The sequence below is a fragment of the Anthonomus grandis genome, chromosome 11 (assembly GCF_022605725.1).
Source record: "Anthonomus grandis grandis chromosome 11, icAntGran1.3, whole genome shotgun sequence".
NCBI lineage: Eukaryota > Metazoa > Arthropoda > Insecta > Coleoptera > Curculionidae > Anthonomus > Anthonomus grandis.
Window position 1 is genome coordinate 21,607,646 of NC_065556.1, and position 20,040 is coordinate 21,627,685.

General features: G+C 30.1%; 1 protein-coding gene across 1 annotated transcript in view; it reads right to left on the reverse strand.

Annotated features, from left to right (window-relative positions):
* Positions 1 to 9,783, reverse strand: part of LOC126742307 (chromosome alignment-maintaining phosphoprotein 1) — a 31,432-nt gene extending 21,649 nt beyond the window's left edge. The window contains exons 1-14 of the mRNA XM_050448947.1: positions 9,537 to 9,783; positions 9,362 to 9,478; positions 9,091 to 9,309; positions 8,857 to 9,036; positions 8,358 to 8,807; positions 8,246 to 8,305; positions 8,136 to 8,189; positions 7,916 to 8,087; positions 7,659 to 7,863; positions 6,908 to 7,611; positions 6,722 to 6,856; positions 5,943 to 6,157; positions 5,788 to 5,890; positions 5,564 to 5,719 (exon numbers count right to left, since the gene is read on the reverse strand). Of these exons, the coding sequence (XP_050304904.1) occupies positions 5,564 to 5,719; positions 5,788 to 5,890; positions 5,943 to 6,157; positions 6,722 to 6,856; positions 6,908 to 7,611; positions 7,659 to 7,863; positions 7,916 to 8,087; positions 8,136 to 8,189; positions 8,246 to 8,305; positions 8,358 to 8,807; positions 8,857 to 9,036; positions 9,091 to 9,309; positions 9,362 to 9,478; positions 9,537 to 9,648 (2,882 nt within the window). The 5' untranslated portion in view covers positions 9,649 to 9,783. The remainder of the gene's footprint in view (positions 1 to 5,563; positions 5,720 to 5,787; positions 5,891 to 5,942; positions 6,158 to 6,721; positions 6,857 to 6,907; positions 7,612 to 7,658; positions 7,864 to 7,915; positions 8,088 to 8,135; positions 8,190 to 8,245; positions 8,306 to 8,357; positions 8,808 to 8,856; positions 9,037 to 9,090; positions 9,310 to 9,361; positions 9,479 to 9,536) is intronic.
* Between the last annotated feature and the right edge of the window lie 10,257 nt (positions 9,784 to 20,040).

Consider the following 20,040-nt stretch of genomic DNA (forward strand, 5'->3'; position numbering starts at 1 on the left):
AAGAAATCCTTCACTTAAAAAGATGTTTTATGCATAGAATTAATCCCCAGGAATCTCTTTATACTCTCCTAAAAAAATTATGAAAATACTTTACAATAAATTCTGAAACTCATTCTTGAAATTCCCGGTTTATCCCATTATAAATGAATCTGACTTACTAACTTAAAAAGTTCTTTAGTTACAGGAATTCTTCATATATAAAATTATTCAGTAAAAAGTGCCTAAATTTTAATTGAAAATTTCGTTAAGATACCTTTGTTCATGGTTTTTAAGTAATCATAGATAGAAGTTCAATTTTTGAGGAAAAGTGCATTCAGGAATAGCTTTACTAAAACTGCTGTAGGGTAAGGAATTCGTCACTTAAAATGATGTTTGATGCATGGAGTTCATTCTCAGGAATCCCTTCACAATTTTCTAAAAAGTCCCAGAATTGTCACCTGAAAGTCACTTTGAAAAAGAAACTATGGATAAATCACAATCACTCAACTTTGATTGATAAAGTCCGAAAATATCTTCCTAAAAGGCCCAATTAAGAGAATTGAGGTTTCACTTGTTCAACACTGGAAAAAAAAACAGAAAATCTTATTATATTTGTGCATAATTTAATTGGATACCACTCGCATTTCATTACAATAACATATACAAGTTATCCCGTATCTTCAAATTTTAAAAGCTTAAAGGACACTTACTTGTATATAAATTTTTATTTATTCCATCACGCCCATGAATGTTATTTGCAGAGATTAATAAAAAAAATTGTAAAGCAAATAAAGAATGATTTTATTAAAAAAGTCAATTGAGAATATTTTTAAAATGCTTTCAAAAATCGTAAAAAAAAAAGAATTAAAGATAGAGTTACAAAATTCTTTGAAAAAATATGGATTATTATAAAGGGTGTCCCAATAGGAACGCACGTTTTGAATTGCGCAGCATTCTTTTTTTATCGCAGTATGTCAAAAAAAAAACTGAAAAGAATAATGTAAACAGTTTGCGATTAGTAGCCATGGAACGATATACGGTCGAACAACGAATTATTATTGTTAAAACACACTACAAATATGGAGAATGTTTTGCGCAAACAGTTCGTAAATTGCGGGACATTTTTGGTCGACACGATGCACTAAATCACACGATTGTCCAAAGACTAATTGATAAATTTGAACAAAATGGTTCTGTCGTGGATGTAAAAACACCAGTGCATCACAGTACTACCGTTCTGTTGAATTGCCTATAAGATTCAATTGACCCAAGAATTAAAGCCAGTGGACCATGCGACGTGCCGTACATTTTCTTCTTGGGTATTGCAAAAACAACAAATGAATGTCGATTTTTCGAAAAAATTTTGTTTACCGAAGAGGCACACTTTCACCTTAATAACTTTGTTAATAAACAAAATTGCCGAATTTGGGGCGAAGAAAATCCTAGAGTCATTCATGAGAAGAAAATGCATCCATTAAGAGTCACTGTTTGGTGCGGACAGGTTGGACAGGTGGAGTAGTTGGACCGTACTTCTTCGAGGACGAGGCTGAAAATACAGTTACCGTGAATAGCGAACGCTATCGTAATATGCTCACTGAGTTTTTATGGCCTCAATTGGATGGTATGGATACGGGCGGTATGTGGTACCAACAGGATGGTGCGACATGTCACATTACACGTGAAGCAATTCAATTGTTGCAAAGAAAGTTTCCCGGTCGTGTCATTTCATGGAATGGAGACCAGAACTGGCCCGCAAGATCATGCGATTTAACGGCTTGTGACTTTTTTCTTTGGGGTTTTTTAAAATCCCTCGTATACGCTAATAACCCAACAACAATTCCACAGTTGAAAAACGAAATTAGACGTATTATTAGCGAAATCGGGCCGCAATTATGTGAAAATGTAATTGAAAATTTCTCAAAACGAATAAGAGTCTATCACGAAAGTCGAGGCGAGATTTGCCAGATATTATTTTTCACGTTTAATTGCAGTCTATTAGCTTTACATTAAAATATAAATAACACTCAGTTTTACATAAATTATGACTTTTATTTACCAATTAAAATGTGCGCTCTTATTGGGACACCCTTTACAAGAAGCAATTTGGTTTTAGAGAAGTGTCAAAAGAAGATGCAAAATTTTATTTGACAACAAATATATCTGACAAATTTGAAACTAATTAGTTTGTGTTTTTCTTAATTTGCCAAACTTTTTGACATGACTAGTATACAATTTTAATCATTTAAATAAAATTAATATTGGGAGACATGCATTAAATTTTAATTTACAGATCAGTAACAAATTATCAGTAAAAAAATTATTAAAATTTCTATAATTTATAATTTATATGATAATAATAAATTAATAAATTTCTATTTATAGCTTGGTCGAATTTAGCATCAAAAATGTATTTACGTAAGTCCAATTTATGATTATGCTTGCGTTATTTTGTATATTTTATTCTGAAGCTGTATTAGCGGTTAGTACTAGATACATAGATATTTATATTTTACTTTTATTGGCTGTTGTTTTATTTTTATATTTGTAAACATTTATGGATCTAAAGAAAAGTATAACATTGCTAAATGCTGAAAGACCTATCCGTCATGACTGTAATTGTGAACCAAAACAAATAAACTTTTAAAATAATAAATTACCAAACTTGTTATATAAATATATTGAGTTTAGGCAAGTTTACTATTTGAACTGTAATATTTGCATCTACTCAAAGACATATTTCTTTTATACTACCTAGAGAAAAAAATTTTTCCACATGAAAAAAATGCACAAAATTATCACAAAATAAAAAATAAAATAGATCTTTGGTAAAATAATAGTTTAGAATATATTTGCAGACAAATAACAGGTTTTAATAGTAATTTAATGTTAATTTATTAGAAAATTATTTGTACAATTATTACTCATAATGACTACAGTAGGGTTAGTATTACAATTTTGATTTAAACAATATTTTTAAAGCATTTATCCTTCCTTGTTAACCTCATCAAATTCTTATAGGAAATACAGGAAATTTTATAATTTTTGTGCATAATTTAATGAGATACGAAGTCTATTTTATTTTCACCATATGAACAATTTTGGAATATATTAGCAATTTAATCAAACGGACTTTTTAACCCATTGTTCCTTCCTTAATAATTTTACAAAACGTGTTTAAATAAAAATTTACATTAAAATTACGCATAATTGAAGCGGAAGAATAATAGATTGTTTCCATTAGTCTTGATAGAGTGTCTCTAGTATATAAGTATTAATAATACATATTATAGCTTTTTCACAATATGGCAAATAAAAAATAACATCAATAATTGATAGAATGTAAACCGTTAATTAAAGATTCCCTATTAATTAATTGAATCTAAACTCCTACATAAATGACTCGTGTCTACTTCTTTTATAGACATTTTTCTTTATGAATAAAATTGTATGTGTTGTAGAAAGAGAATTAATGAAGTAATTATTTAAAAATTTTGAAAAATCTTGCAGTTATTAGTACCTCTAGTTAAATTTAATTTACGAGCATTTTTCCAAAATAATTCTGCAGATTTATTGGAAAATAAACGTACATATTTTTTTCACGAGCTATAGCATTCTTTATAAAATTTCGAAGTTATCTGTAGTGTAATTAGACATCAGTTTTATATAATATAAATTTTCGGTACAGCTGGTCCCCAACTTTAATATAAGTAGTGTAATGTTAGACGTGATCCACGATGTAAATGGTATTTCTTTAATTATTTTTTAAATTAAAAACATGATATATGTATTAGAAATATTAAATAATTTATGGTAAGAGTATCCATCTCAAACGCGTCTCTAATAACATTATTATAATCTCTGAAAGATATAAATTTTATAGGTGGCATATCATAAATAATTTCACGAGATAATTTTTCCTATTTTTTGACTAAGAAAGTTAAAAATTGACTAAAAAATTTTAAAATTTCCAATAAAAATAGGGTGATTACAAAAAGATACACTAAGGCTTAAAATGTCTAAAAAGTTCGGAAGAGGAGGTTTCTATATAGTAGTAAAAATTACATTTTTTTAATTTTATATATAGATATTCACATGATTTTGAACTTGTTGAGGTTGAAAACCTTAATAATTAATATGATTTTTTAAGTACACCCTATGTTGGTAGTCTAACTGGCAGCCACTTAGCCTAAATCAATGTTCATCATAGAAAGGATTCAGCCAACTTTCTGCAATCCCCACCATCTCAAATTTATTATTATAAACACAGTAACAAAAATTATCGTATAACCTATATTCAGTGAGCATATATTTAGATGTGCAAAAGTGAATAATCAATAAATTATAATATATTCTATTACTACTTAGATTTGACAACATTCTTTAACACATTTATCCTTCTTTTATAACCTGCCAGAGTTATTACAAAAAATATGGAAAACATAATTATTTTTGTGCATAATTTAATAAGGTACGAGGTGCATTTTACTCTACCATATGAGCAATACCAAAATGTATTAAAAATTCCTTGTACTAGTATTCCTTGTTTAGTAATTTTGCTAAAGCTCCTAAAAGAAATGCATAATTTAAATGGATACGACTTGCATTTTATTATAATTAAAAATCGTGAAATAAAGGTGGGTGGACCAATCAAGAGAGCACTCTGGACAATCTTTTTTGTCATAAAATGATAGAATTGCAACAATTTTAAAATCGAAATGTCCACTTGCTCTATTTTAATTTTATTCTGGCATGTGATCCATCACTTCTTTGGTATTTGTGTATTGACGTCTTTGCGCCTTTTTCATTATTTTACTGTCTTAATTTTAGTACTTGCGAGAGTCCAGATTTTATTACGTCGTTGCACCGCATCAGACATCTGAATTATTCTTTCTATAATAGCCTTAAGGGATTTTCAAAAAGAGTTACTGTTTAATACATTCAAAGTCTCAAACGGAGTCTGAAATATTACCATCAAGATTAAGGCATATTTTGTTTGTTTCACTCCTAGTGGCCACATTTTTCGGGGGATTTCATTCAAATTTAGGTAAGTACACTAATATTAACCCATTAAAGAATATAGGAAGATTTATTAAGATTTTAAAATTTTTTTGTTAATAGATGCATAACCTTAAAAACCACGATGAAGCTCAATATATTAGCAATTTCATAAATGGCGAAATGACGCTTGAAAATGTCCATTTCGGTGGGCATAAACACACACACACACAACATCGGAGAATTACAGAAAACAGGAAAATTTAAAGTCGTCCGCGCGCACGGTATCTCTACATTATTAATATTATTTATTACATATTGCCTGAGTGCCCGTAATTTATGGCCCTAGTATCGAAAATACCGTTCGGTTCGGTTTTAGGTAAAGCATTTTAATGTTTGCTGCACGAACTAAGTGCTTGTAAATCAACTATTTATATTTCCTCTCTTTGTTTGACATTTCAATGGGGGAGTTATTCCTTTTTACATAGTCACAACCTAACCATATATCACGAAAATATGTTGAGAACAACTGATTAATTCATTGGCCGCTCAAGAGAATATAATCAATAAATTTATAAAATTAACTTACTTTCTGGTAAATCCCACTCCACAGGTCGAACACAAGAACTTCTTCTCTTCAGTGGCTTCCCTTTGGGGTTGTTTCAAGTTTTTATGGATTTTTTCATGGTAGTGCAGCGTGTTCTTTTTTGTAAAGCTCGCATTACAGGTTGAACAAATATAGGGTCTACAAAATATCAACATTTATAATTTTACCGCATTAGGGTAGAAAATTTTACTTTCAGTGCATTATACCTTTCTTTAGTGTGTTGCCTCACGTGTGGCAACAGTGACAGTTTCGGAAAAAACTTATCACAAAGTGGGCATTTATATTTCGGTATAGGTTTTCGTTTAATATCTAAAAGAATTGATAAGATTTTTTTCAATCATTTTACAAAAAAAATCAATACCCCTTGCATCCAAATACTGTATAATCAAAGGCTCAGAATGCATCAGAGACTCGTGGTACAGCAGCTCAGAAGGTGAATCTGAAGAAAATTGACATTTGTCGCATTGGTAGGCGTTTTGGGTGTGTTGTGGGATATCTGGAAATTTGCACGCCTTGGCCCTTATGTGGTTTGCCAATTCTTGGGATACCAGGAAGTTTTTTCCGCAATATGGACATCTAAAAGGGTTAGAAAATTAGGTGAAATCAAATTCTTTTAATAATTGCAGACGTACAGGTTCTTAATGAAATGCTACTTTCCAGATTCAAGTAATGACTAAAAAACTAAATACAGTACAATTCGTGTGATTAAAGCAATAACTAATCAATGAAATGAGAAAGAAATTCCAAGAATTACAGAAAAGAAATATCTTATCCTATTTGAGACATGGTTTTCCACATCACACTTTTTCTCTTTTTTTTTCCAAAGATTTTGGAATTTTTCAGATGTTCTTAATAAATTTAACTTTTAGGTCGAATGCTTTCCAATCTGCCTATCACTCTATATAAGATCAGTAAATATTTCTGAATTTATGTAAATGACTCCCATTATGTTTGGGGTACTTTAGAACCCCCTATACTAAACTACAAATTTCTTTCTTTTACAGTTGAAACCTATTGAACTAAACTCCTAGTCATACATACAAGTTAAGTTGAATACTCAAAAATTAAAGTTTTTTTAGAAGAACTTGCTAGAAGATCCACTACTGGTCAAAAATCAATGAAAAACCATATCTTTCATACCTAACTTTATGCTCTGGATGTACCTCCTTAAGATGCTCCTTCAACAACATGAAATTTGGAAAAGTTTCATCACAATATTCACATCTTCGTTTCGTGCAGGCACCTCCTGGTCTCTTCTTATCGAGAAGTGTAAATCTACAATTGAACCTTAACAACTAAAAACAACCTCAATAACTAAAGTCTTACCGATGTTTTGAAGACCCTCGATGCTTCTTCGCCTCCAACTTAGAAAGAAACTTCAAATTACAAACGCTGCAAAAGAAGTAGTGCTGCTTATGCTTCTTGAGCAAGTGACGTTGTAAACAAACTGCTCGTAAAAATTTCTTGTCGCACTCTTTACACTCATAGTCATCTTTGTCATACTTGGGAACGTTAGAGGAGTCGTGATTCAGTTCTCTACAGTGATTTAACAGTTGGATGTTTAAGGTGAAGGTCTCCTCACAAGTGAGACATGCCATTTTGCTCATTTTCTTAATAATAATCGGAACCGACCTGTTGATGACAGACACAACTTCCAAATGTTCCTCTGACGATAAATGATTAAGCATTTCTTCAGTGGTGTTCAATGAGGTTTTACAGAAACTGCACCAATAGTATCCTTGATATTCTTGATCTTTAGTGATATGGAGTGAAGATTTCCAATGGTCCAAGAACTGAGCCTGAGTATTGCAGAAGAATTTGCAAACGCTGCACTGAAAAGGACTTTCCAGGATTACGCTTAGGATGTTATCCAACACCAGCTGTTTTGCCAACTTGGTGGATATGTCTCCTTTTCTCACATGATAGTGGGATATGAGGTGTTTACCTATAAGGGTCTTATTAACTTTTGAACGACACACTGGACATATTTCAAAGATTTTACGTCTATTGCGTTTCTTTTCTGCTGAGGGCTAAAAATCAATTATTAAGAGTGAACTTTCTAGTAAAATAAATTTACCTTTTTATTTAAATCATCTGCAAAAGAGTCATCGGGACTTTGCTCAACTTTTAATGTTTTAATAAAAGCTGCATCGTCAAACTCAACGTCTGCAGATGACCTTTTAAAGTGCAGTTCTGACTTCAGGTGGCGCTCGTAGACTAGTTTGGAGGCCAGGCGTCTATTGCAAGGACTACACCAATACTGAACTGTACCACTCGATTTTCTAGAAAAAATGTTTTATTAAATATTATATTAAGGGTTTCGGGTGAATTTACCTTAAAAGAGGATCATCTGAATACCCTCGAATATTTTCAATTTTTATAGGAAAATTTGCTTCTTCTACTTCATGAGGAGGAACAGTTGTTTTTGTATCCAAATTTGATACTAGACTAGAGGAGGGTCCTGGTTTATTATTCAGTGAGCTGGCTTCAAAAGCAGCTATAGAAACTTCAGAAAAAATCACCCGTTTTAGCTTGAAAATAATAAAAAAATTACCTTTTGCTGGGTCACTTAAGCTTGCATCTAACTCTGACTTTGGTTTCCATTCTCCTAAAATTCAAGCACCTTATCACATACTTGTAATAATTAACATTGAGAAAATATACCTCTTGTACACTGCTCAGCTGTAGAAATCTCATTGCACTCAACTCTCAACTTTGATTTTCCTAAAAACAGTCAACACTCTTTAACAAAAATCACAACTAAATCATCATTTACCTTTTCCTTTGCCAATAAAAGAATCATCTTCATCTTGCTCACACCGCGGTTTCCACTTTCCTTTTGTGTGACCAGGTGGAGGATACTTCCCACCAGCACTAACCTCTTCAGGCTTCCACTTGCCCCTCGTGTATCCTGGAGGAGGATACTTACCTCCACTAACCTGATCCTCCATAGGTCTCCACTTACCTTTAGTGTAGTTTGGAGGAGGGTGCTTACCATCATCTTCCGCAGGCTTCCATTTACCCTTTGTATGACTTGGTGGAGGGTCCTCCTCAGGTTTCCACTTGCCTCTGGTGTGACTGGGAGGAGAATGTTTACCTCCAGTATAGTGAGCTGGATATTTCCCTCCTGCACTTGCTTGTGCGTCTTCGTCAATGCTTGGCTTCCATTTGCCTTTGGTATAAGAAGCCGGGGGTGAGTGGGGTCTTTTGGGCTTCCATTTACCACCTAAATATTTCTTTGATTTATAAATAAAATTAAGTGAGTTCATTGGTACCTGTGTAGGTTGGTGGAGGTACGTTCCACTCTCGTTCCACTGGTCTATTATTCCACTGGACCGGTGAGCTTGGCTTCCATTTGCCCCCGGTGTAGTACTTTGGAGGCGCAAAGTCTTCCTCTGAAGACTCCTCGTCCTCGTAGTCATACTCTTCTGAGTCATCTTCTGAGTCCTCATATACTGAAGGAAAAATCAATAAGTTCTAAAGGTTCTTCAATAAAGTAGTTGACATACCGATTCTTGGTGGTGAGCTGGTGCTAGCAGCATCTTTTCTCCTTTCAAGGTTTGCCACAGCTTTAATAAGTTTGGATTGATTGTCTCCAGTGCCTAAGTCTTTAAGCTGATTGCCACCAATCCAGACATTTTTTCCAGACTTTGACTGTTGGGGTTCGGACTCTTTCGGGATAGTTGCACTTATTTTGCTTCTGGTTAGGATACCATTGAAGTTTTTGCCTAAAAAAGTACTGCAGATCAGCATAAGGGTTAAAACAGAGAACATTTTAACCTGAAGTTGAAGGCACTGGCTTCTTGGAGCTGCTTCTCAGCTCGAGAGATGAAAAAAAGTCATCGGCTTTCAGTTCTATCTCGTCTGGGGGTAGAAGCTGACTTGCAAGCGGGGTTTCTAAAGAAGATGTGAGTGGATTTATGCTGATTTAAATGGGTTAAGTGGGTTTGTTTACCCGGTTCTAATACTCTGCCGCAAGATTCTTTTTTGTGGCTTACATAGTTGTCTAGTCCCAAGATTGTTGCATGGCATTTGAGGCAGTAGTGAGTGTCGTCTTCGAAGTCCATGATTTTTGCAACGATGTGGCAACAATGTTGGAGCGATCAGCCACGGATAGTGACGAGTCTTAACCTGATGGGCTAAAATAAGACTTGTACGCAGCACATTGTTGCCGTATGTCAGCAGGTAAGTGAAAGATGAATGTGTTTAAGTTATTTTTATGTACTGGAAGGTATCGATAAGTAATATACGTATATCTAAAGTCGATAGTCGTCGGCTCTTTCGACGACATCGAGGAAAATGGCAGTTGTAACTCAATAATTTAACGCCCACTGTTTTATTCAACCCGAAAGCAGTATAGACTCTTTACGATAGTAATACAAAAGAACAGAAAACCGATCGATGTAAGGAGCTATTATCAGGCCGTCACCCTTCTTCCACGGTTCTGACTGATGCGGAACAGACTTTTATAAATTTTTCAGCTCATTATCAAGTTTTCTGTTTTATGCTGAGTGTCGCATAGGGTATAACCAATTTGAGGGACGCTATTAGGGGATTTAAATGTCAAAAAAATTTAGATGATATGATGGTGAGTAAAAGACAATGAGACAAAAAATGTGCAACTCATTTTATTTTTGGGGTATATAGGGATTTTTTTATAGTAATAATGACCATTTTTAGTTATTGCTTTAAATTATTTTCGTTGTTATAATGCTAATAGCAATAAAAATTAATGCTAATCAAAAGATGACAGGTCAAAAAATCTATGAAAATAGAGAAAAAGCAGCACTAGCACTGGCCTTTTGGTCCAGAAAAGCTTGATAAAAGACTCAAAAATTTTATTTTCTTAGTATAATAATTAGAATTTTGACTTTTATTACAACAATTTTACTAAAAAAAAATTTTTATTACAGACAATTTCTAGTTTTATATAGTACATCTGAAGGATATCCTGAAGGATATCTTTGAAATTTCACGAAATTTTGATGATTTTGTTGACAATTTTCAAGACTGATAATTTTCTCTGTACATTTTAGAAATTGTAGATAATTTCTTCGTAGACAGATAAAGGCAAATAAAAAAGAAATAAAATAAAATAAACTTCTGTTTTTTATTAAAGTTTTGAATTTATCAATGTTTTGATATTTTAAAATAGTTTTCTTATTAGGTTTTAAAACATTTTTTAAGGCATTTTTCTTCTTTTTTTTGACTATTTTTGAAAAAAGTTCAAAACTCTGATTTTTTAAAATCTATTCTATTCGGAATTTGGTAAACAAGGAAAAATTAAAAGTAAAATTCTGGTTTTTTGAAGTTAATCTCTGGAATTCATCAGATTTTTTCGATATTTAAAAAAAAATTCAAAATCATTTTCTTCTGTATTTGAAAAAATTGATTAAAAATTCATGGGACCTTGACTAAAATTCAATACAGGATCACAATAAACAACTTGATAATGGCGATCAAAAGACGAAATGTCTAATGACAAATCCAATAAAAATAGCAACACAAAAGTGCAATAAATTGTAAAAAAAACAAAATTTGTCATGAAAATTTGTTTACAGGAATTTGTTCTCCATTAATCTCAATATTTATACTTTCATATAAGTGTCTCAGAATTCCTGAATTACAGCCATATAAAATGATGTTAGATTTAGCAGGGTTAATTTTTAAGTTATGCTCATTAGAATAATTAACTATGTTTAGTATATCCGATTTAATTTTTTGCTCAGAAATATTAAAATTTAAAAAATTGAATGGCACGTATATCTGAGAATCATCAGCATATTGTTGTAATTTACAATGTTCAATACAGTTAGAAAATAAAAGGGGTCCCAATATGGGGCCCTGAGGAACACCAATTTTCGAGTCAAGTTACTTTGAGTGCTCCAAACTTTCATTGTTGGTTTTTAGCAACACCGAATATGATCTATTTTTAAGATAGGAATAAAAAAAAAGAAACTGTGGATTCGGAACAACCAGAATATCCTAACTTTGCAAGGAACATTGAGTGATTTATTGTATTAAACGCTTTGCTAAAATCAAGCACCGCCATGCAAGTACTTTGTTTATATTCTTCGTTATCTAACATTTCCACCAGACTAGTAATTGTACTATAATTCCTCCTAAATCCCGATTGCGTATCTGGAAGTATACCAAATGAGTTAACAATTATAAAGTTGTTGGTGAATATGCTTTTCTAGAATTTTAGAAACTACTGATAAAATACTTATAGGCCTTATGTCTTTTAGTTCTTTTGGATTAGGGATTTTTGAAATGGGTCTTATAAGTGCTTTTTTCCAGATATCGGGATATTTATTTGTAAGAATGCAGGTATTTAAAATGTTTAGAAGTGGTTTTTTACAAAAAGGTAGGCAAAGCTTGATATCATTTATACAAAGTCCGTCAGCTCCTATAGCATTTATTATTCCATTTATTTTCTTTGTAAAAATTTAATTTGGTTTGTGATATATTATTGTTAATTTGGTTAATGCATTGAGAAAAATAATTATTTAGGGCTTCTGGAGCACTAAAATTACAAGGCAAATGGGTATTTTTTGATTTAGTTAGATGTAGTTTATTAGCATTTTTCCAAAAATCACGATTTTTTTTTGTAGAAAGTGTGTTAAAATATGATTTTTTTTTTTGCAGTTCTTTATCTCGGGGCCTCATAAGCAATTTAATATTGTCAGTTATCCAGGGAGTAAATGGTTTATTTTTAATAGTTTTAGTCTTAATTGGCGCATGTTTGTCAACTAAACAAAGTATATTGTTGTTGAAAGCCACAAGTTTATCGTTAACGGAATTTGGGTAATAGATACTATCCCAATTAAGTCTTAAAGCGTCATGCTCAAATAAATCCGTATTAATAACACTATAATTCCTACATTTCATTTTAAAATGTCCCTCTTTACTTTTAGGGAACTCAAGACAACAGAATACTAAGTTGTGATCACTAATGGTTTGTGGCAAAGACAACGAAACGACTCCATTAATTGGGAAATGTTTATTTATAATAATGACATCAAGATACCCTACTTGATTGTATTGTTAGATATATTCCATCTTGTAGGCTCGGTTATTACTTGATTTAAATCAAATGTATTCAAGAGTGCTAAAAATCTATCAGAAAGTCTACACTTCTTTAGTAAATTAATATTAATATCCCCCATAGAAACCACATGATCAAATAAAGGAACAATATTTGTAAATAGATCCTCAAGGGAATCAAGAAAACTGTTAATATCTGATGAAGGTGGACGGTATATCACGGTAAACAAAATATTTTTGCTAGGAGTCTGAGTTTTTATGCTTAAGAATTCGAAGTTCTGTGGCGGGTTGTGAATATGATAAACTTCAAAATTAACATATTTTTTAACATATGTTAATTTTTCTTGAATTTTGACAAAAAACATCCAGAATTTTGGTTTGGTAAGAGAATATTAATTGGAATTTATTTTTTTTGTGACCATTTTATATAACAATAATTTTCTATTTAAATTTAAAAAATTAAAGGAATATTTGTTTTATAAATTAAAAACTAGTAACAAAAAAGGAAAATGAAACAAAAATTTCAAGGATATTTTTGGAACTTTACGAAATTTTGATATTTTTAGTAACAATTCTAAATTTTTTTAATATAAAATTACTTGTATATTTTAGAAATTTCAGATAATTTTTTAATTTTGTTGTTAGATAAAGGTAAACAAGGAAAAAATTAAAAATGAAATAAAAACTTATTTTTTAAGATTGACTCCAAAATTTATCAATATTTCAATATATTAAAATAATTTCCTTTTTATGTTTTAAAAATTGAAAGGCTATTTTAATGTAAGGCAATTTTAAAAAAACTAATCCAAAACTTGGTTTTTTTAAAGATATTAATCGGAATTTGATTTAGTCAAACTTATGTGGCAAAGTGAAACAAATTATAGTTTTTTAATGTTAAAAATGTCCAAAAAAATCTGGTTTTGTAGACAATTAAACATATAAAATAAGGAAAAAATTAAATTAAAATTTTTTTAGCTATTGGTTTCAAAAACGTTTTTTCTTTAATATTTTTCAGTTTTTTTAAGACAATTTTGAGTTTTGTACGCAGGCAAATGCAAAGAACGAAAAACTTAAAAAAAATAAAATTTCGATTTTATCGAAATATTCCTATTTTAAAATAATTGTCTATTTCCAAATATCAAGGTTTTTCAAGTATCAAATTCTTTTTTTTTATTTTCACTTTACTTATGTAGCTTTTTTTTTAGAAACCAAAATGGCTCTAGTTAAGCCAATTTTTTATAAAATAGTTCTTTAAATAGACACAACTGCAGATACAGTGATAAAAATCCGCATGTTTTCAGAGAAGGATACACACAGTAGCCAGACAAAATCAATGTGTGGGCGGGAATATTGTGTGATAATATTGTTGGGCCTCTATTTATTAATAATAACCTTAATGGCGAAACTTACTTGAAAACCACCATTCAACCCAGAATTATTGAAGAATTAGAAAATCAGTTGGATATTCATGGGGGTTGTGAGGACATTTTTACATGATGCGTTTCCTGATCAGTAGATTGGGCAAACAGGTCCCATGGAATGGCCGGCGAGGTCACCAGATCTAACAACCCTCGACTTTTTTTTCTGGGGTCACTTAAAAACTGCTGTGTTTAAAACGCAAGCAGCGAGTAAAGGTGATCTTCGGCAATTGTTTTTATTTTAACGATAAATAAATTTATTTTGAATTTTTAATTTGAACACATGGCAACATCGCTTGGAAAAAAACCCAGGCAAGTCTATAGCGAATAGACGACCGCGCCTGAGAAACCATTTCTTTCAAATGCTTTATGAAATGCGATGTTGCCAATACGTCTATATTTTTCTAAAAAATTGTAGTAATATTAAGGAAAATACGTAAATTTACAAGTCTTATATACATTCATGCCATTATATAAGTAATATATAAAGATCCTCCTGACAATGTTACGTAAAATATGTAAATTTCATCAACAACCTGACCTACTTTTCAACCGCGTCGTAGTGGACTGAGGGAGGGGGGATAGATGGAAAAAGGGGGGTTATCAATAATTAAAGAAAAAAAAAACCCGGACGATACGCCCCTGCGCACAGGCTTGTCCAAGGTGGGCCATTATGGTGCGTAATGGGGGGCCGCGTAAGACAGTGCGCGCAGAAATCCCATGCATCGATTAGACATAACGTTGTCGGGAGACAGACTCCATCCCGTACATCGTAATGGGGGGATGTTGAACGAATAAAGGGGGATAAAGGGGGCAGCTGACATTATAACGTGAAAATTATACCTTATGTTTAGCCCGGGGTATGAATATCTAAAATTTGCGATAACGAGTTTGTTATATTGGAGGTCTTCTTGCTTCGGAGTGTCTTACATTAGTGGTTTGAATTGGTTTTCTTACTTATGTCGGATTTTTTTTTTCAGTTCTTAGCAGTGGGGGCAGTTTGCTCTTTTTTAGGCTTTTAGCTCCTCAAGGCTATACTTTCAGTTAAGCACTAGGAGTAATAGATGGACCAAGACTTTTGCCGAGCAACTTCTCTACCTGAGAATATTAAATTCAGGTAGCGTTAATTGGGGTAAGCAGAATGTGAAATGGGCAATTGACACATTAGAAAAATATAGACAAAAATATATCGCCTTGTGGTCTGTCTACTAATGAAAGCGCTCCAGTATTGGACAAATAGGTATGGTGAAAATAAAGTGTCCATTCAGTGTTAGAAAGCTCACTTCGAAGGAAGGGATAAAAAATAAAAACGGAGAAATTAATTAAAACCACAACTAGATAGACTTTAAATAGAGGAGTATGTTTTTGGGTGTAAAAAGATCATTTTGAAATTTGAAATATTAGCGACAAAATAAAATATCAGTTGATCGATTCTCAAAAATTCAGAAGTATGGATATTAGAAATAATATATTAAAATAAATTTAGACGTTGTTATTAACATTTTTTCTCTTACTTGGTTTTTAATATATTTTAGTTACGTTTTGTATTATTTTATTCCTATAAATAAATAACATAAATTCCACGCAAACAAGCAAAAAAACTAGAGAGATAATTTTCTTACTTCTTTTATAACCTGATTATTCTGCTTATAATTGTTTATATATCTTCACTGATTTAGTGTACAGAGTGTGCATATTATTTATTGTAGAGGGAGGGTAGTTAAGGACGCCGACTAGTTAAATTGCGAGATTTTTATTATATATATTATATAATTTAAAAGAATATACAAGATCAAAATATATAGACTGTTTCATCTGAGGACTATAAAAATTTACGTAAAAAAAAGATTTAAATCAAACTAAATACCATATCTGGCAGAATAATTCAAATCTAGGAAATTTACCCATTTTTTTAAATATATTTCATGCAGGGTTATTTATATTTATATATAATTATTTCTACTTAAGAAATTTTGTGTTAAATTGAAAATAGCGTAACGATAATGTAAACCGAGAAATGACACAAGTATTACACTGCACGACATCTCGAAGATTAATCGGGAGTCTTCCGGAACAGCGTTCTGCCGAGTATATAAACAGCCGCATTCGCGATAGTTGTCAGTTGTCAGTACAGTGAAGTAAAGTTCGTAATATGGAGCGATATTTAAAAAGTTGTAAATAAATACGGTAAAAATAAATATTTCTAATAGTTGTGAGTGATTCAGTTTACGTAGTAAAGTGTCTAAATAATTTAGATGACTATTTTCGATTAATTTAATTTACACCTAACGAACGAGAAAAACACTACAGTATAATTTAGCCTCACAGCCATTTCATTACAAAAAATGCATTATTTAAATAAAATAAAATACTGGCTTAAAAATCTTCTATATTTTAGGAACTATGTAAGTATAAGTATAGATAGTAATAAAGAGGCCACTAAGTCACTTCACACTTGATCCATTCTTTTGCGAAAAAAAATCATACACGACTTTTGGTATTGGTAACAATTGGTACCAATGTTAATAAGTTCACAATTTCATTACAAGAAAAATAGACTTAAAAATAACTATAAATCTAGGTCCATACAAATTATTATTGCTCAAGCAGTAATTTTGCAATTAAATAGAAACTATTTTGACCTCGTCATCATTATATTACCTTAAAAACACCATTTAAATAAAATAAAATACGAGCTATCTTAAAATACACTTTTAACGCTAAAAATGCATTTTACGATGGTTTTCTTTCTATCAATAGATATAAGTTTTTTTTAAGCTTTTATTCACAGAACGTTTTTTAGATGACTAAAACTACTTTAAAATATTACATGAGATCTACTAATTTGTTTTAAATATTTACAAAATATGCCAAAAAAACTTTATTTTGTAATTAAAATTTTTTAGAAGATTTATTCTTTTAAATAATTTATATCTGGGTCTTATGTGCTTCAATTTTTTCTGTTCTTTCACTTAGTTTCTTAAGTTGCATTTAAATGTGTTAAATAATATATATGGAAATTGTAGAAAACCCAAAATAATTTACTGTACTTTTTAAGTAAATTCATACATATAAATAAATTCTTTATTTTTCAGAAATTTTTATTTATCCTTAATAAAAATTGGCATGAAATTTATATTCTAAATATATATTATTATTTCTTAATTTTTTTTAATCTTAATTCTATATTTTTTTGTATTTAATTTTTTTTTATCTTTAAATATTAATTAATTTTATTTATTTATGCATATTTATTCTTTAAATTTCATTCTTAAAAAATTTTTCCCTTGTGAGATTACATAATTCATTAAGTACGCACTTTTAATAATTACTGATTTAATAACAAGGAAAAAATTAAGAAGTGACAAAAATGTAATCATTAATATACAGTGCGTTTTTCTCTTTTTCAATTTAGGATTAATAAAATATTTTTTTTTAAATAGATTTATTCGTTAAAAGTATATGTAAACTTTTTGTGTTTTTTGGCGAATTCAAATATGAAATTACCATTATAATGGTAACTTTAAAATAAAAATACATTTCATGTAAAACATTGACATCAATATTTGTGGTAATTATTTAAGTAATTATATATAAAAGCATAAAAGTTATATAATGAAATGAGCAGAGAGTAAATTTTCTGTTCTACAAAAGAACTTAAAAAGTTAAAAGAAGCTGCTTCCAAGGGACAATAATGAAAAACTTTGGCGCCCAACAATGTGGGGCCTAATAAAAGCGAACAATTTCGATCTTAAATAAACGATACTAAAACATCTGATAATTGAAAAAATACAAAATATCCGGAATTTCTTAGGATCCACCACTGGCGATTCTCGCAAATATAAATGCCACCATGCAAGTAGTTTTATAAACGTATGTCGTCTGTCGTAAATACCAATTTATAGAAGGTTTATTTTGTGGTGGTCTTTATGTGAACTGCTCGGTAGCCAATTAAACAGATTTTTTTATCAGCACTGAATTGCAAAAACCTATTACCGGTGACATTAAAATTAAAATTAACGGGACGATATTTTCGATTTTTAATTGAAGATCTTGAGTGATTTAAACTTTTCTCTGTGAATTTTAATGGCGATTAAGATACGGTTGTTTATTAATATATGTTAATAAATAAAAAAAACCGACAAAAAAAGAAACGCTAACAAATCAAAATCCTCCCTCAAATCTCAGTCAGTTCAGGTCATCTTCATCTTTTAATTAGTGGGTTTCACCTGTTAAGAATTCGACGTTCACCCGGGCCTCAATAACAATAAATTAAGCCGGAAAAAATAAACCTGACTTTTTAATTATATTCATCAACGTAATACCGCGATAAATATTCATCTTTATGTTACGTATCCTTGGCTCTGTTTCCATTATGTTGAATTACAATGAAAAATCCCTAATAAATACTTCAAATCTCTACAATAAATCGCGTCACAACACACAACAAAAAAAAAGAGAAAAGAGAACCCGCCGAACACGGATTCCAAAATCACATATCAACTTTGGGACAGTGCCGGAGAAAGTGTATGGAAAATTGAACTATTATAATACTTGTCGAATTAAAAAAAAAGTAATTTTTTTAACAGTTCTAAACCCCTTCTATTGTAAAATGACGTAAACTAGTAGTTTATTTTAAATCATTAATAAATAATTTGCAAGAGACTTCTCGTTGTTTACAATTTTATTCGTTATTCATTAAAATGTTCTACTCTTAGCTAAAGTGATCATTAAGCGAAATTTATTCGATAAACTTCTATATGTTAACTCATTTTCTTGTAAGAATTTAATGGTTACATTATTAAAACTTAAAATGATTTGTTTAATTAAAGTTCTGTGTTCGTAATTTTCACAGTATATTGGTTAAATTTAATAAAAAAAGTTCTTAAAATGAACATTAAATTAAACATTTTTTTTAATTGGCAAAAAATTGCGATATTTTTGATACTATTTGAATACCTTAAGTGAGTTTTCTTTTTCTTTAAGTAATTAAAAAAAATAAACCGTTTTAATACATTTGTAGAAGTCTTGCTGCTTATTCATTAAATAGTATGCATTTCTTTAATAGCATTAACAACTTTTTTTTCATTATTTGATACGTATATAAATAAGCTTAAAAATTAATGCTATGTTGGTTGTAAAATTGCATTTTTAATCATAAGTTTATTCATTAAAATCAAGTCCAGCTATATTTTCAATACATACGTTTTACTTTAAATATATCTTAATAACTAAACATACCTTTTAGAAAATAATACTCATAGCTAATAAACAAAGTCTTATGACAAATTTAATTTGTAAAAGTTATGTATGTCAATTTATAATTATAATAACCTGTATGTTTGCTTCCTTATAAATTTATTTTTTAATTACCCAGCAGAATTATTCATTAAATTCATGTTATATGCTCATTTCTTAATGCATGAATATGTGCATATCCCATTTTATTTATTACATTTATTAAATTCCTATTAACTTATTTAAACATTTAATGTATATTTATAGTATATTTATTCGTTAAAAGCGTATTGCTATATTTTATTTGAAAAAAATTATATAACTTTACACAAAAAATGCTTTTTTTTCAATAATTGTGAAATTTATTATTACTTTTTAATAAATGTTTATACAGATTAATAAAATTGGTAAAATTTAACGAATATACTTGTTTTAATAAATGATAAGAAAAAATCTTAAAATTTGAGGAATAACATAAATTTAATGAATAAGTATGCTGCTAATTCAATTATTTAATTTACGAAAAAAATTGTCAATATTTAATTTAAATGTAAGGAATAAATTAGCCTAAAAATTAAATTTGTATATGTGTGAACTTTTCTAATTTTCTTTTTCTTCTTGTCATTTTATTTAGGGATTGATTTAACTCTTGTTAATTTACTTTTAAGAGATATTCATTTGTTAAAAGTATTTTGCTTTACTAGTCTTTTGCTGAATAATTACATTCAAAATTTAACAAATAATATTATCATAAAA